The sequence below is a fragment of the Melozone crissalis genome, unplaced genomic scaffold (genome assembly GCF_028551555.1).
Source record: "Melozone crissalis strain CALT ecotype California unplaced genomic scaffold, PUWL_Pcris_2 ptg000039l_1, whole genome shotgun sequence".
In the NCBI taxonomy this organism is placed as follows: Eukaryota; Metazoa; Chordata; class Aves; order Passeriformes; family Passerellidae; genus Melozone; species Melozone crissalis.
This window is the reverse complement of record NW_026535817.1, coordinates 10,677,364-10,692,890: the sequence shown is the minus strand read 5'-3', so window position 1 is coordinate 10,692,890 and position 15,527 is coordinate 10,677,364. Positions and strand designations below refer to the sequence as shown.

General features: G+C 38.2%; 1 protein-coding gene across 2 annotated transcripts in view; it reads left to right on the top strand.

Annotated features, from left to right (window-relative positions):
• GAB1 (GRB2 associated binding protein 1) overlaps positions 1 to 11,856 on the top strand; it is an 87,815-nt gene extending 75,959 nt beyond the window's left edge. Inside the window, exons 7-11 of one of the 2 annotated variants that reach the window (XM_054283790.1) lie at positions 6,160 to 6,249; positions 7,988 to 8,081; positions 8,422 to 8,545; positions 11,404 to 11,526; positions 11,693 to 11,856. In XM_054283790.1, coding sequence (XP_054139765.1) covers positions 6,160 to 6,249; positions 7,988 to 8,081; positions 8,422 to 8,545; positions 11,404 to 11,526; positions 11,693 to 11,851 — 590 coding nt within the window. In that variant the 3' untranslated portion in view covers positions 11,852 to 11,856. The remainder of the gene's footprint in view (positions 1 to 6,159; positions 6,250 to 7,987; positions 8,082 to 8,421; positions 8,546 to 11,403; positions 11,527 to 11,692) is intronic. The other variant, XM_054283791.1, reaches the window with a different exon arrangement.
• Positions 11,857 to 15,527: the final 3,671 nt, after the last annotated feature.

Here is a 15,527-nt window from a genome sequence, read left to right as displayed (position 1 = left end):
GGTAAACTTGGATTTAGAGACAGTAAGTGATGCACACATTTATTTTCATGCCAAGAAAATACCCAGTTGCAGCTTGAAAACAAGAAAACAAACAAAAGAAACCAAGAGAGAGCAGGAAAATTCTCATGGAATTGGCAATCATGATTAAAAATGTTTAATTGTTTAATTGTTTTTGAGAATGTTTTAAAAGTTATCTTGTTGCTTTTGTCATAGTATTTTTTCTCATTTAAAATCTTAAAAGACGTAATCTGTGTGGTTAAACCACAAATATGCGTGGATTGCTTCTAAAAATGTGGCTGTATCTTTGCCACCACTCCTCACAAGCATCTCCCAAATGGATTAACTTGACAGAGAATTCCAGTTTTCTTTCTGAAAGAGCTGAGGCCCACTTTGCAAGGGTAATTGTGCGCAGGAAGCACCTGCCACATTCTCGTCCCCATAGGATCCACTGTGATGCTTCTGGATGGCTGGAATAATGATCCATTGTTGCAGTGTAGCATGGTGCTCTGCAAATCCCAGGCAAAGTAGGTAATTATCAAGGAAATGAAGAACCCTCATTAATCATGAAGGTGGCTATAAATAGCCTGATGAACAGTTTCCTTGTTAGACATTCAAACATGTAAATATTTAAGTTGGACGCTGTGAACATATTCCATGTCCTGATACAGCAGGAGTACCACACCATCCTTCAATAAAACTTCAGAGAAACACTGACAGCATTTGTGACAATGAGAACTGACAATTCTTTAAAAATAATAATGATTAGGAACTGGCAACATTTCAGTGTTCCACACTATCATCATTGTCTTGCATGTTCTTTAATAAAGGTTCAGTTATGTTCTGAGGGTTTAGAACAAGTAGGCATTGAAAATATGAGAATGGCGATTTCTGTCTGCAGCAAGAACTGAAGATCTGTTGAAAAAGAAACTGTAACTTTTGTGATGAGTTTTCTGAACAGAAGTATTGTTCATTTTGCTTTTGAGAAATCCATGCATTTTATCTTCCATTCTCTCTTGGAGAGAGAATACACCCCTTGTTCATTCCATTTAGGAATTTTAAAAAATTAGGCTTTTGGGGGATGTTTTGGTGCTTCCTTAGAGTTCGTAAAACAAGTGGAGTACAAATTTATTGATTTTTTTTTTCTTCTTTGATCTTCCACGAGTTCCCATTTAGCTGAAAAGTATACTTCCTGCATGCCTGTACTAAATTACTTGTACAAGTCTAGTTTTTCACTTAATGGCTTTAAATAACTCCTTGCTGTGATGTACCAGTCCTTACCTTGCAGCTGTGATTTGTCTTGTAAAACTTTGAAAGAGCAAATAATTTCAATAATGATTTCATTTGGATGGCTGTATCACAGCTGCAGAGGACTGTGATGTGCTGGACATAATGGTTGTAAAAAATTAAACATGCCAGTTTTCTAGAGTGCAGTTCTTACTCTGATACTAGTGCTGGGGATGATTAAGTTTAGGGATTAGGGCTAGGGATTTTTTTTTAGGTAATTTTAAACTCCAAAGATATGAGGTAGAGCAGGAACAAGAGAACATGAGTAATAATGCCCTATTTTTAATTATCTTCATAAAATTTTTTCTCTTCTTTGCTGTGCCCTTATCACTTTTTTCAAGAAAACATAGTTTTTAATGCACATATTGTCATGCTATTCCATTACTTTGTAATAGGCTTAATGTTAATCTTTAGTTTTCCACTGAATAATTTAAATTTTGGGGTTTTTTTTTTCAGTGTTTTGTTTTTGAAGTCTTTTGGAGTTTGCAAATCTTAGTGCACCATTAAACTGCTAATCAATAAATGCTCCAGAACACTGTGCTTAGGTTTTAAAACAGTCTTTGTTATTGAATGTTCTTAGTTCATCATGCTTTGGGGGCTTATAAAATTCAGACATGTAGAGTTACTCACAAATCAGAATAGTCAAGTAGTCTCTTGATGATTAATAGCTTTGGTATTCACTGAGTAATTTTATGGCATTTGCCATTCTTTGAGTAGTTTTATAGCATTTGCCAAATATGTTAGAAATAACAGTGAACGTTAGCTGTCAGATCCAGTTGGAGTTATTTTTTCCAATTCGTTCTTAATTTCTGTAGCATTCAAATTACCAGTTCACTGTAAAAAGTTGTTTTGAGGGGATAAAGATGTCTGAGAAGACTGAAGAGCAACTCTTTATGTGATTGCTTTTTATATTTCATAAGATTAAGTTATTTAAATTTGTTTTTATTGTCCTAAAGAGACCATAGTTATCAGCATCCGTATCTTATCCCCACCCAGCACAAAGCACATTATTGATGCTCCTATTTGTTGGTGGGTACTAGTATGGAAATGAATTGGAATGTTATGTAACTAAATACATGTTTCTAATTACAAGTACCTTGGCAGGAGACAGTCTTACAAAAACAGAGATGAAAAAGCAAATTCAGGATATTTGTAGAGCTCTGTGTTGAAGAGACCATTTACTTGGGAATCAGGGTTCACTTGGGTGAGGAAGAGAAGAAAAGCAGGAGTTTACTCTGCAGAATTGAAAAGCAAATAATAAATTTTTTGGGAACAAGACAGTGAATTTCAGCCTTGATTTTGAGGAGAAATCAACAGTGATTCTAAGTAGGGGAATTCTTGGACCTCAGTGCAAATTTCAGTTTCATGTAATTACAGAGGAAAAGGAGTCAAGATATGTATTTTGTTGATGGGAACAAGGAACTGTGGTTAGTTATTTCTCTCTGAAAGGACTCTTGTGTGGATGCAGTGCATTTATGTGGCTGATTTCTCCTTTAGCTCTCCCCCTGCTATCCCAAGCACAGCACCGCTCTAGCATTCCTACATATGATCTCCTGGTCTCATAAGGATTAATCCTGTTGTCCAGGAAACCGATGATGCATTTCTCAAATTTTATGTTGCATTAGTATATATTTACCTAAAAATTTTAAGCCCTAAATAGCTGGTATTTAAGTAGAAGTGTTGGCCTCTTCTGTGAGGATGTTTGCAGTTTCCTGACATGAAATCCCTTGCCAGCAAGCCGTGGAGCAAGCATCCAGTCAGGAAAGAAGTGTCTTTAGCAGAAATCATGTTTAGTTCTGGTGTTTCAAGGCAATAGTCTGAGAACAAATTAATCTCTTCAGCATTATGTCCTCAAAAACAAAACCATTAGGACCACCTGCACTGATGCAGGAATTTACTGCAGTGGGACAACTTCCTCCTGCCTCAATATTATATTCCAAGTGTTCTATGGAAAACAACCAGAGCCAATGCAAAAGCCAAAAAGGATTTTTCAGTTTAAACCATTTTTTGAAATTAACTCAAACATGTGAAATGGACTCTTCTCCTGGTGACTGCACAGACAAAGGCAGCATTGACGTGCCCCAAATACCAGGAGCAGAATTCATGCATCTGAGTGTGCTCCAGTGCCACAGCCACAGTCGTCTGCTGTGCCTGGCACTTGCTACAAGCAGCCATTTGTTAGAAAAACAGACTTCATTAATGATTTTTCAGCTCAGAGTGCCCTTCTACAGCCTGGTAGGACATGCAGAAGCTGAGCTTCTCTCTCCTGGCTGAATTTTGCATTTCACAGATGGTGACTTGATAGAATAGTAAAAACATCTAATTTTCACTTCTTGTTTAGTTGGTTTCACTTGACATAATTTATTTGTGTTTTGGGTTTTTTCCCCCCGTGTAGGTTTGCATCCAGTGGTGCTGCAACATTTATTTCCTTTTCAGTTTGAAAAACAATTAAATTGCATAAATGAAACTTTTTTTTTTCCTTTACCCAGATTTATCTTTCCCAGAATAGGTGTGTAAGTTAAAAGTGTTATCTCTCCCGAGCTGAGGTAGATGTGGGCCTGTGGGAAGCACAGGAAATGTGTTCCTCAGTATGGCTGGTGTTGGAATGCTGCGTGGAGCCAGGCTCTCCATAGAGCCCTGCTGTCACCACAGTGATGTGAAGAACAGCCCTGTGACACTTGAGTGAGCGTTTGTGGATAGGACAGACGTGGGAGGCCAGCCTGCTGTACAGGGGGAAGCAGTTTCCCCTCCGTGTTTTAATCACTTGGTTGCTTTTCAGAGATACAGGCGTGTGCTCCTGGGGAAAATGGTCATTTGAAAGCAGTACGGGATACTCTGAAGGGCTTTCAGTGCCCTGGCTCATGTCACTTTATTGTCTTAAATGAGCAAAAACAGGGTGAAAGAATTCTGCAGTTACACCTAGAGATAACCTCAGATTCGTGATTTTGATCCCCCCTTCCTCTTTTCCTTTCCCTGGTGTCAGGTCTGTCGTGTTGCACAGTATAAGCTCCTCAACAGAGTTTAGGCCTTTGGGTTTTCTTTTTCCAGGGAGGAAAAAGAAAACACTCTGCACAAATATTTTAATTCTCTGTGACGCATTAAATGTGAGGAATTGCATTATCCTGGCTGGTTGGTGGCAGCCAGCTGGTTTGCCACCAAATTTATTGAGATTAAATGGTCTTCCAGCAGCAAGAGATGAAAGCTCAGTGAGTTTTGTATGTTCTTTTCTGATGTAGAAGTATTGAAGGGACCTGTACTTACTTATATAGTTCTTCTGGAAATCTGAGTGGTTGGTATAAGTGCTAAATTAAGTGGGAATCAGGCAGTTACACAACAGCCATGTTTTACAAACGGGGTAATCCCAGTTCAGAAAGGTTGGCTGTGCCAGACCATGTAGCATCATTAACAGAAGGAGAAATGATGAGTTGCAGCCTTGAGTTCCTTGAGCTTATTCTCTGTATTATGGGTTTCAGGCACTTTAGTCTGTTCGGTTATAAGAGCAGAGGTTATTAAGTGCACACTGCTTAAATAATTTAATTAACTCTGTTACCTCTGCTAGTTTTCTCATTGTGCTTACAATCTGTGCTTCTAGGTCAGTGCAGATTAACTTGAGTTGCATTGGGCCAGATTTCTTTTAAATCAGATTATAAAACTCTGAAATACAAAATTATTATGATCACATCAAAAAGTGTTTGGATTTGAACTTCTTAAATTGTTCCATCAGTTTGAAGATCCTGGTCTTTTTAAATAGGCAGGCTTTTATCAGAGAGTTATAGGCAAGGACTTAAGAACATTGGATCAGCTCAGAATTGAGTACATCAGCATGTTGGCTCATGCTTTTGACTTGGCTCTAGTCAGGAATACTTCATGTTCTGCTTCACTGTGTCTGTGGTCAGCATTGCCCAACTGTTCACCTGTTTCATCAGCACATTGAGCCATTTAAGGGAGCATCTGATTTTGAAATTGGAAAAGAGCTGTCTGTGTAAAAATTACTTCATGTCCTTTTCTTTGTAAGGAAGTTGCTGTGCAGCACTACTAATGAATAAACAAATTTTGTCTTACCTGCATGGTCTCTCAGAAGCACTGTGTAGAAGTTAAGATACAGTACAAAACCTGTATTTACCTTTCTTGTTGTTACTTGATTATTCCCAATACTTCAGTGATAACGCTAATAGAGCACTTCATACGCAAAACCCTTGGGGCAGCGATTTGCAAACTTCTGGTGTTTGTTGCCAAGTTTATTCTTTGTGAAGCATTCTCACCCATTGCTGGGAACACCACACCTTAGTCTGTACCAGTCCTTTTCCATTTTGTGCTGTAGGGCAGCTTTCCGACATAACCAGGCTTAAACTTTTCATTTGGTTTATTCATATGGCTTCTTGGTGTACCACTTGAAGGCACTTGCCTTTTTTTATATTTAATATATAAATATAATATATTATTATATTATATTATTATATATTATTGGTATTATTAGTATTATTATTTATAAATACTTCAATTTGTATCTGAAACATGACTGTTCTCTTTTGATAGTAAATATACCTCAAATATGTATGTTTATTTGTTTTAATCAAACCAGTTAGTAGTAATGATCAGTTGCAGTATTTGTTGATGCACTTTTTAGCCTTTTTGCACAGCTTTTACATTTGCCTCCTATATATTTATTACTTGCATGCAGTCTTTACTTTGTTTCTGGTTTGGTGTTTAAACCCTTAGTGTGATTCCCAGCTAGAGTGTAAAATCTCCTTCAGCAGCTTGCTTATGCTTGTGGGATTAACTTTTCTGCAGGGGGTTGTGATGTTTATTTATAAAATTCCAGTTTTCCACTTGCAAATAGAATATTATTAAGAGAGTCTTCTTTTTGCCAATTAGGTCAAAGTCCTAAAATTTTAAGACCTAAACCACATGGTTTAGAGCGAACTGATTCACAAACCATAGGTGACTTTACTACAAGAAGAAAGGGTATGTACTTTAGCACTGTATGTATATGGAGCTTTATAAAAATAAGTGAAGCAAAAATTTTAAAAACTGTTATTTTAGAATAACTCTGGCATATTCTATTCTGCTGTAGTCTAAGGTTATGGATGTATTTTCCATGCCAAGCAACCAGTTTCCTGTATAAGGAATTAAAGATTTTCTGGCTTGAACAGTGCATGGAAGTTTTTCTTTGATATTAACATGAATGTTCTGATCTCTTAAGTTGGGGCTGTTTATATTTTGTCTGTTTATTTAGAAGCAAATATATAACAACTTATAAATTGTACATAGTAATTTGTAAGTTACTTGAAACTTTTATTAGGCAGTAACCTGAAATCACAGTTCACTTAGGTTTTGAAGCAAAATATTGATCTTCTGATCATACACTAGTACAGACATCTATTTATGCACCTTAAAGAGGATTTTAATTAATATGATGGGCTTTATTGAAGATGCTGAGTTGGTGCCTAACATAGTCAGGAGAAGTAGAGAAAATAATGAACAACATTAAAAATCTCAGAGAAGTATCACTGATTACCTTTGGGTTTTGAAGTCCATTGCAAGAGGATGGAATAAATACTTGTGCTGTTCTTGGTGGCCTTTGGATGAAATCCTGGCTCTGTGTGCTGCAGCAGCACCTTGCCCACTGTTTATTCCTGCCAGGTAGTCTCAGACCGTTGCAGAAAACTTGAGCCAAGCTGGTAGTTTTTAATGTCAGTTGTGCTTTAGTATCATCTTGCCTACGTCACGTTCAGTTCTGTTACTGCATGCCTGACGCTTGATCTTAGTGAACCTGCCGAGAGGCAGAAGACTCGTGGTAGGAGGGGGCACAAGGACAGAAAGGGCAGTTTTTATGATGACATTGCATTTTGTTTTCTAAAAACAGTTTTAGGGAGGATAAAGTTGACAGCACTTTGACTCTGTGGTATTTTTTTTTCCACAAGCCTTTTTATACTTTTCTTTTTTGCTGATGTTTAGGACGTGTGAGACATATAAGCTGGAGGGAGGGACAATGTGTTTCTTGCTAATAGCCTACTCATGGTGTTGTTCTGAAAACGAAATTTAAAAATGGCGATTTTTTTGAGGACAGTGTTATGTCATGAGTGGCACGTTGCTCTGTGGCACATCCACTCTGCCCGGCTGTGGGTGATCTCTGAGGCGAGCCAGGCTCCTCCTGCTGCTGGCTCATTTCTCACCTGTGCAGACTCAGTCTTAGCCCAGGTTCTGCCCACTCGTGGAGCCGTGGAACCTCCCCAGTGAGGGCACATGTACGCAGTGAGGGCAGAGCTTGCACATTAACAGCTGGCTCTGAGCCAGGAGAAGTCCCAGAGCTGGTTCTGCTCAAACAGCCCATCAGCCCTGCCCTGGGCTTGCCAGCTCAACAAGTCATCAGGACAGAACACGATGCTGCCACTTTCAAAATCTCTTTTCAAAACAGCATTACTGCCTACAAGTATATGCTGCAAAATTCTGAAGTTGCAGTGGTTTTTTTTTATTTTATATTTCAATTTTTTAATTGATGTTTCCTCTCGTTACCTGAAAAGATTAAAAATGTAAGTTAATATATGATGTCTTTCTGAAAATGGAAGTGTTTCCCTGTCCTTACTAGTATTTACTATTTGAAAGATAAATGTTTTTTTCTGTATTTAGTTTATGAAAAGCTATTAAATTTAAGTTTGTTTAGGAAAGTTCTGTGCTTTACAGTTGTCTGTTTCTTACATAGCAAAACCAGCTCCACTAGAAATAAAACCTCTGCCTGAATGGGAAGAATTACAAGCTCCAGTTAGATCTCCTATCACCAGAAGCTTTGCACGAGAGTAAGTGTCTTGGCTTTTCCTCATTCAGATTAATCATTTTGGAGACTGGAGTGTTAATAAATGTGTGTACATCTGTATCATATTTTTAGCTTGTTTGTAGCTTGAAGTTTCCCTTGGAAGAGTGTGAGTCTGTGTGTGTATCTGTGCATTGAAATAAAGTGTGTCTGTGTGAAATTTTGTTTTGTGATATTAAATATAAGGGACTGTGTATAACCAAAAAATGTGACACTCTAGTAAACTTGAATGAAAATTTCAGCTCTAATATGCTTATTTTTGTTGTTGACCAGGAGGTTTAAGATATTGCAGATGTATTGTTTGTGAAATAATTCCTGGTAATTAGCTCCTCCAGGTTTCCCGTGTCTCCCAGACCGGATTCAGTTCATAGCACAACTTCCAGCAGTGACTCGCACGACAGTGAAGAGAATTATGTATCCATGAACCCAAATCAGTCCTCTGAAGACCCAGTATGTAAAATCTACATCTTAACTACTCTCTTCCTGTGCAGTCCTTACTTTTAAATCATGCCAATACAGATCCTTCATTCAACAGCACTCCCTTTATACTTCTAGATCCACAGAATGATAAAAAAATCTCCATAGCAAAGCTGTAATTTTGGTAGGATTTCACTGAAGAGGTTAAGAGCATAAAGAAAATGGTTGATATACATGTCTATTATATAAAGCAGTATACAACATGACTTTTTTTCTACCTCTTTTCTGGAATTTGTCCCCCCTTTGCAATCCTTTATCCTTGGGCTATGTGTGAGTCCAGTATTATGTCATGAAGGGAAATAAACTGTCCTAGGAGCTCTGAGACATGCTTAAAAAAACTGCATTAAAAGGACATCTTCCAGGAAGTGTAGAAGGAGCAGGGGAAAAAAACAATTGATACTTGTGGTATAAATTCTATGAAAATTGAACCATGTGTATTTTATTAGGCATCTTTCAAAGAAGAAGATAGAAGGAGTCTTTGTGTATTAAATGTCTGCATTTTTTCCCCTTTGGGGGGAATTTTCTCAGATAATGAAGCTTCAGATCCTCAGCATGGAGTGCAGCTAGTTAGGAAAATTTAATGATATACACTGTGGGTTTCCTTCGGTGAGGGAAAGGAGAGAGAGAGAAAAAGACTCAATAGCAGTAGTTTTAAGGGAGACAATAGCAGCAGGCCTAGGCCTAAACTAAAATATAGTTTAGAATATGCATAAAACCCGTAGGAAACCTGTATCCTGAGCTCAGCTTTTTGTCTAGTCCAGAATCATGGAATGGATTGAAAGGGACCTTGAAAGATCATCTTGTTCCAACCTCCCATGCCGTGGTCAGGGACAGTCTGCTAGGACTGTTCAAAGTCCTGTGCAGTCAGTTCAGTGTGCTCATGTGCTTGGGTTGTTAGCAGGGGGCACAGCAGTATTTTTCATCTTGAAATCATTTATGTGTGACTTTCTGTGGGGTCATAGCACCTTGTTTGTTCTGTTTGTGCGTCTGCCTTCTTGTACGGCATGTGCTGGCCCATCTCGCTGCCCGGGCTCTCCTCCTGCAATGCTGGTCCCTCTACTGTCCCCTCCCAGCCCCTGCAGTGTCCCTGCCCAGCTCGGCATCCCAGCTTGCCCAGTGCCATTCCCGTGGGAGCAGGGGTGCAGAGTGGGGTGCGGGCCCCAAGCCCGTGGGGCGCCCCACGCTGTGCCTTGTGCTCCCAGGGAAAGCACCGAGCTCAGGGGCCTGCTGGTGTTCATTCTTGGCTCCTCCCTTGCAGGGGCCATCCATCGGTAAGTAGTGGGTGCTGTGGCGTTCCACACGTGCAGGAAACAGCCCATGTTACCCCAGAGATTGTCCCTGCACAGAATCACAGTTCAACCCAGGTGCTCCTGTTGGTTCCTAAGGCTGTTCCAAGGGCTTCACTTCCATACCAAGATGGTACCATTAACGCTCCAGCTCGTTAATATCTTCTGTTTGCTTGCACCAGTCCTATTTAAAGGTCATTCAACAGGTTTCCTTTCTGTTTCATTTGCGTGTATTTAAAATTTCTGTTTCCTAATGCATATGTTCTGCCTGCTTAGTTTGTTTGAAATAACAGATTATATTTTGTGGTTAATGAGTAACAGCTTTTTAAATTTATCCTGGAAACATTGATACAGAATCTGATTTTTGTATCTTTAATACACAGAAATTTGTTCTGAGAATTTGAGCAATGAAAATGAACTTCACATTAGTTGTTTGTGCTTGTCCTTGTTACCACTTAATGTTAAATGAGCTGGACAGTAGAGATATAATGGATTACTTCAGTTTAAAAAGCCCAGCCCATTTTGCTTTAGCCCATAAAATATTTTACTTCCTAAAGAACCGGAACATTTCTGCATATCTCATGGCCTTTGTTTTAAAATTTGACTTTTTGAGAATTTTTACTTGTTCCAACTCTGTCTTAGCAAGGAATCTGTATTTCTTAATCTTTTTCTGCCATCAGCTTTGGAGCATCTTCTTTGATGTCATACTTACGTTTTAGTTAATAAAATCAGCAATATTCTGCTTTTTCTTTCAAGTTGCTCTCAGCCTTACCCTTCTGTCTTTCCTTCTGCCGCCTTCTTCATTTTTTGCTGACTGCTGCCCTCTGTCTTCCTGTTTTTTCTTTATCTTTTAGAGAAGAGTCCTTCTATTGTACTGTTCCTATAACACCTGTTAAGAGGGAGGGATCAGGCTGGGAGAGGACAGAGGAGGTGAGGTTGTAAAAGTCTGGGCTAATTGAAATTTAGGTATATACAATGCAACTTCAGTTCAGGCAGCCCTACACATATTTTCCCAAGTTTTAATATTTTAATCTTGTCAGTTGAACAATACTCTTTGATTTTCACCTTAATCATGATGACTTTTGAATTAAATGTAAATGTTTCATTTTTAGATTTGCCACTACTGTCAAGCAGAAATTATTGTAGATATTTAACAAAAATTGAGGGAAATAGAAAAGTTTGTGCTTAAGTAATGTTAAATTTGAGATATAATAACTACATTTAAAAAGAACAAAACATGATCTGTTCTTATTTCATTATATGAAGGGGACGTTAAGTGGAAAACACAGATGGGTTTGGTGGCAACCCTAAATTTGGGGGGTGGTTTTTGGGTTTTTTCCTCCCATTGGGTTTTGACTCTGTCCCATTTTTAACATAGAATGTATGCCCTTGCCATACAGGCTCAATGAAATTTCCACGATTTAAGTGATTGCAGTCGTTTCCTTAAGCTTTTACATTTTGGCAGTTTATAGTAAGCATATTTGATTATGTGGACCACATTAGTTTGTGCGTTTGTAGCTGAGGTTGTTTAAATTATGATTGCAGAATTTGTTTGGAAGCAGCAGCCTCGATGGAGGAAGCAGCCCTGTGGTAAAACCTAAAGGAGATAAACAAGTGGAATATTTAGATCTGGACCTAGATTCGGGAAAGTCTACCCCGCCTCGTAAGGTGAGCAGATGTTCAGTAAGATCTCGTAATGGCAATTTCTCAAATGCTTAGTGGAGAGACAGCGTTGGCCCTTTCAGAGAAGCCAGTGCTTGTTCTGTGTCTGTCTGGGACACCCGCTTGCTTTTCTGTTGTCCATTTACTGGCACTTGTTTGTGGCTGTCCCCAGAAGAAGCACAGCGGCTCGGGCAGCAGCGTGGCGGACGAGAGGGTGGATTACGTTGTGGTGGACCAGCAGAAGACGCTGGCCCTGAAGAGCACGCGGGAGGCCTGGACTGACGGCAGGCAGTCCACCGAGTCCGAGACGCCCACCAAGAGCGTCAAGTGAAAACACTGCTCCGCCTTCGGAGAACGGAAAGAAGTGAATTGTGGAGAATCACAGAACCACGATGGCGGTGTTGTTCAGTCGCACAGCGCCTGATCCCCTGGGCTGGGAATCGGTTCCTCGCCAAATCAGTTGGAAGCCAAAAGACACTTTGAATATATCAAAGGAACTTTAAGATCCTGAATTGGCTCTGTCTGGAAAAATCACAGCCTGTAAATAACCTGTAAAATAATATTACTTAGGTTTCAGAAAACCTTCTGTTCTGTAGTTAACACATTTGTAGTATTACTTTGTTTATGCACTTTTTCAGTTACAATGTTGGTTCAGGTATTCACAGTTAGTGTACCTTAATGTCTAATTAATCTGGAGGATTCTTTTTTCCTTACACTACTATTCCTCACAATTTTAGGTTAATTAAGCTACATGTAGAAATGGAAATTAATATTTGAACTTCATTTTAACAACTCAAAATTGATTTTGCAGAAATACTTTCACAATTGAATAATCTACTTGAAATGCCAAGAGACAACCGTTAGTTACATATTTGTTTATATTTAATACATACAAGATTATTTGGAAGTCTGCAGGTTTACCTTCCTAACAAAAAATAGCTGTGAGTTAATAATAATGAACTGTACCGGGTTTAGACCTAAAATCCTGGCTTATATGTTAGTTGTTAGTGGTGGACTTCTATTGTGTTTTATTAATGACAGTGTTCTGTGTTCAATCAGTGAAGATTCTGCAGGGTGGGATCTTACACTTTCAAAGACTGAAGAATTAAATGTCAAGTAAGCCTGCAAACCACTGATGGCATGCAGTAATATTGTGATCTCACACTTATTAACAAGAAATAACCTTTATATTATTTACAGAAGGTAGAGTATATAAATCAGGTACGTACCAAGCACTGTTGTGCTAATACACTGATCAGGTTTAGACGATGAGCTTTAGTTTTGTACTGTTTAGAAGTTCTAATGTCAGTTTTCAGTTCAAGATTAATGGGACAGTTTGACATTCACTTTTTGTAGTACTAGCAAAATACTGTGATTTTGAATTAGACATTAACTCAAATGGAAATACTATGTTTTAACACCACAGTGCCCTTCTTATGAGCTCTATTTTACTTCAATCTCCTGCTTGGCCTTATATTTAAATCCCTATGCAATTGATATTTTATATCTCTGTTTTTAAAAATTAGATAATGTACCTAAATTATCCCCTTGTACACCACTTGTTGCTGTTTCCTGGTACAGGATTTTAAACTCTGTATACTGTGATCCTTTATTTTACTATGCCAGTTCCAAATAATAATCTGCCTTGGTTTAGAAACATTTTTTGTTATTTGGAAGAAGATAGAATTCTTTAAATACATGAATGAGTTAGGTCTAGATAGAAAACTTAGTAACCCTTTAGTTTTATACAAATACCCTCAATTAAGTGGTTGGTTTAATTTTCCTGCCCAGTTGGGGTTTTTTTTGTCCAGATCATTTAAAAGTCGAGCTTAAAGCTGCATTGTTTTCTGGCATGTTGGCCTCCGTACTGTGCCTAATCTACCATCAGTTGTTTCTCTCCCTCACAGCCACAATTTACAGTATGTAAATTATCTTCTTCCTAACAAATGTTCTTTTTAAATTAGTAATATTTTGATGCTTTGAATGTTCATTTAAAAAAAAAGAAACTGAACACAATGCATTTTGAGGTGAATTTTAAATAAATCAAGTTGTTCTGTTTTGGTGTGTAGACTGTCTTGCAAAGCAGCAAACGGATGTCAGTGTGTCTGGAAGGTGCCTGGATTCCAGCCACATTTTTTCAGAATTGCAGATGTACAGCTAGAACCATTTTTAACTTGAAGCCAAATAGTGTGAATTCCCACTCCTCTGGGAGCCAGGCAAAAATCAGTCTCCTAAGCCAGCCTCTCCTGCTGAGCTAGTGATAGGAGATGGGTTTGTTCTGAGTTTGCTGATACCGGTCCTTGATTTACAGATTACACCTACTCTTTCTTCATTTAAAATTTGACAGGATTCACAACGTTATTTGTTATTACGATTGAGGATCCACTCTTAATTTCTAGACTTTCCCCCTTCTTTTTGTTAAGGAAAACAGGAGCTTCCCCACGCACAGACAGCGTAACATTTTGTAAATATCAGTCTACAATTTCTCTTTAATTAAATTTCTAAGCAGTTTTCTCCCCCATATTCCAGTGTTACATCTTCCATACTTAGACACTGTCCATGCTATATTCAGAATCAGAGATGTGATATTAACTTTTGATGATACATCTCATTTTCACGAGTGAAGCTACAGGGGCTTCACAATGCAGATCTGTCTGAGCTCTTGGATGGTCTAAGGATATGAATATAAAACTGGAAATGTGACTCCTGAAGTTGTAGATGATAGAAAGCAAGTGAAACTGATATAGCCCTGTGTCACTTTCAGTTACTATCTTTATGAGGACACTCTGGTTGGAGGCGAGTTGGTGGAAACTCAAGTGGATACTGGTGCAGAAGTAGCTTGTCAATGTTGCTTGTCAAGTGTTCTTTTTTCAAATAGGTAAGTTTTCTCTTGTTCGGCTCAAACTCTATGTTACCAGGTGCAGATACAGTTTTCATTGCTGTATGTGTCGTTATAAATGGCAAATATATATATGCAATATGTCTTGTACAGGTATACAAGATCTTGCTCTTAAAAATGGAAAGGAAACTTGGTGCCTTGTACACTAAGATTGACTTGAGAGGTGGTTTGGTATCATTCCATGGAGTGATCTGAACATTTCTTTATCTGCTAAGTGCCAATAGCCACACTTTTACACACTGTGATATAATCGCTATTACCTCATGAAGTGCAGGTGCAACACAGCTGTTCTGTTCCACTAGAACTTCATAATGTGACATGGGAAAAGGTGAAAATGTGGTCATTAGTCTTTTTTCTTTACTGATATTTGTATCTATGTAAAAAAATAATAACAAATCATTCATGTATGACAGGTGTGACGTAGTGCCGCACCTAGGGAGTACAGACAAATTACAGTATGGCTGTTTTGATTAAGTAATTTAGAATCTATTGCTTCTTGTAGATAATTAGGGAGTGATGGGCGCCTCTCTAGCTTTTACAGTGCACTATGAGCCAAGCAAGATTTTTATCACAATGAAATTTAAGTTTAGCTATTACTGCAGCAGTGTGTGTGTGTGTGTGTGTATATATGTATATATATATTAAAAAAATATATATATAAATATTGATATGTAGTACTCTTGCAAAAGTACTTTGGAAGCTTGGCAGCCCCGGAGAGAAGTTCCATTCCTCCTTAGCCTACAGAGGTTTGTGTCATGAAAAGTGAATGGATATTTATTTGCTCAAGGAGAAAGTACTGCCATACAATATCAGTGTGCAATCTGGACAGCAATAGTGCTACTTCATCTGTTGAAATATTTTATACCTGTAGTTCTTAAGAAGCTCAGCACTATCCACAGATGAACTTATATTTTGAGATTATCCTCCATATTTCCTACATCTGCTCTTGATCTCTGTGTATTGCACCCAACTGCTTCTTAAATGTTAATTTCTTGTTGCTTGTTTTATTTCTTGGGAATGCTGATATGGCCGTGACCACAAAAAAAGGTGCTTGTCTGGCAAATTAGTGTAATAGGTGTTCCACAAAAACATTGTGTTGATTGGGTGT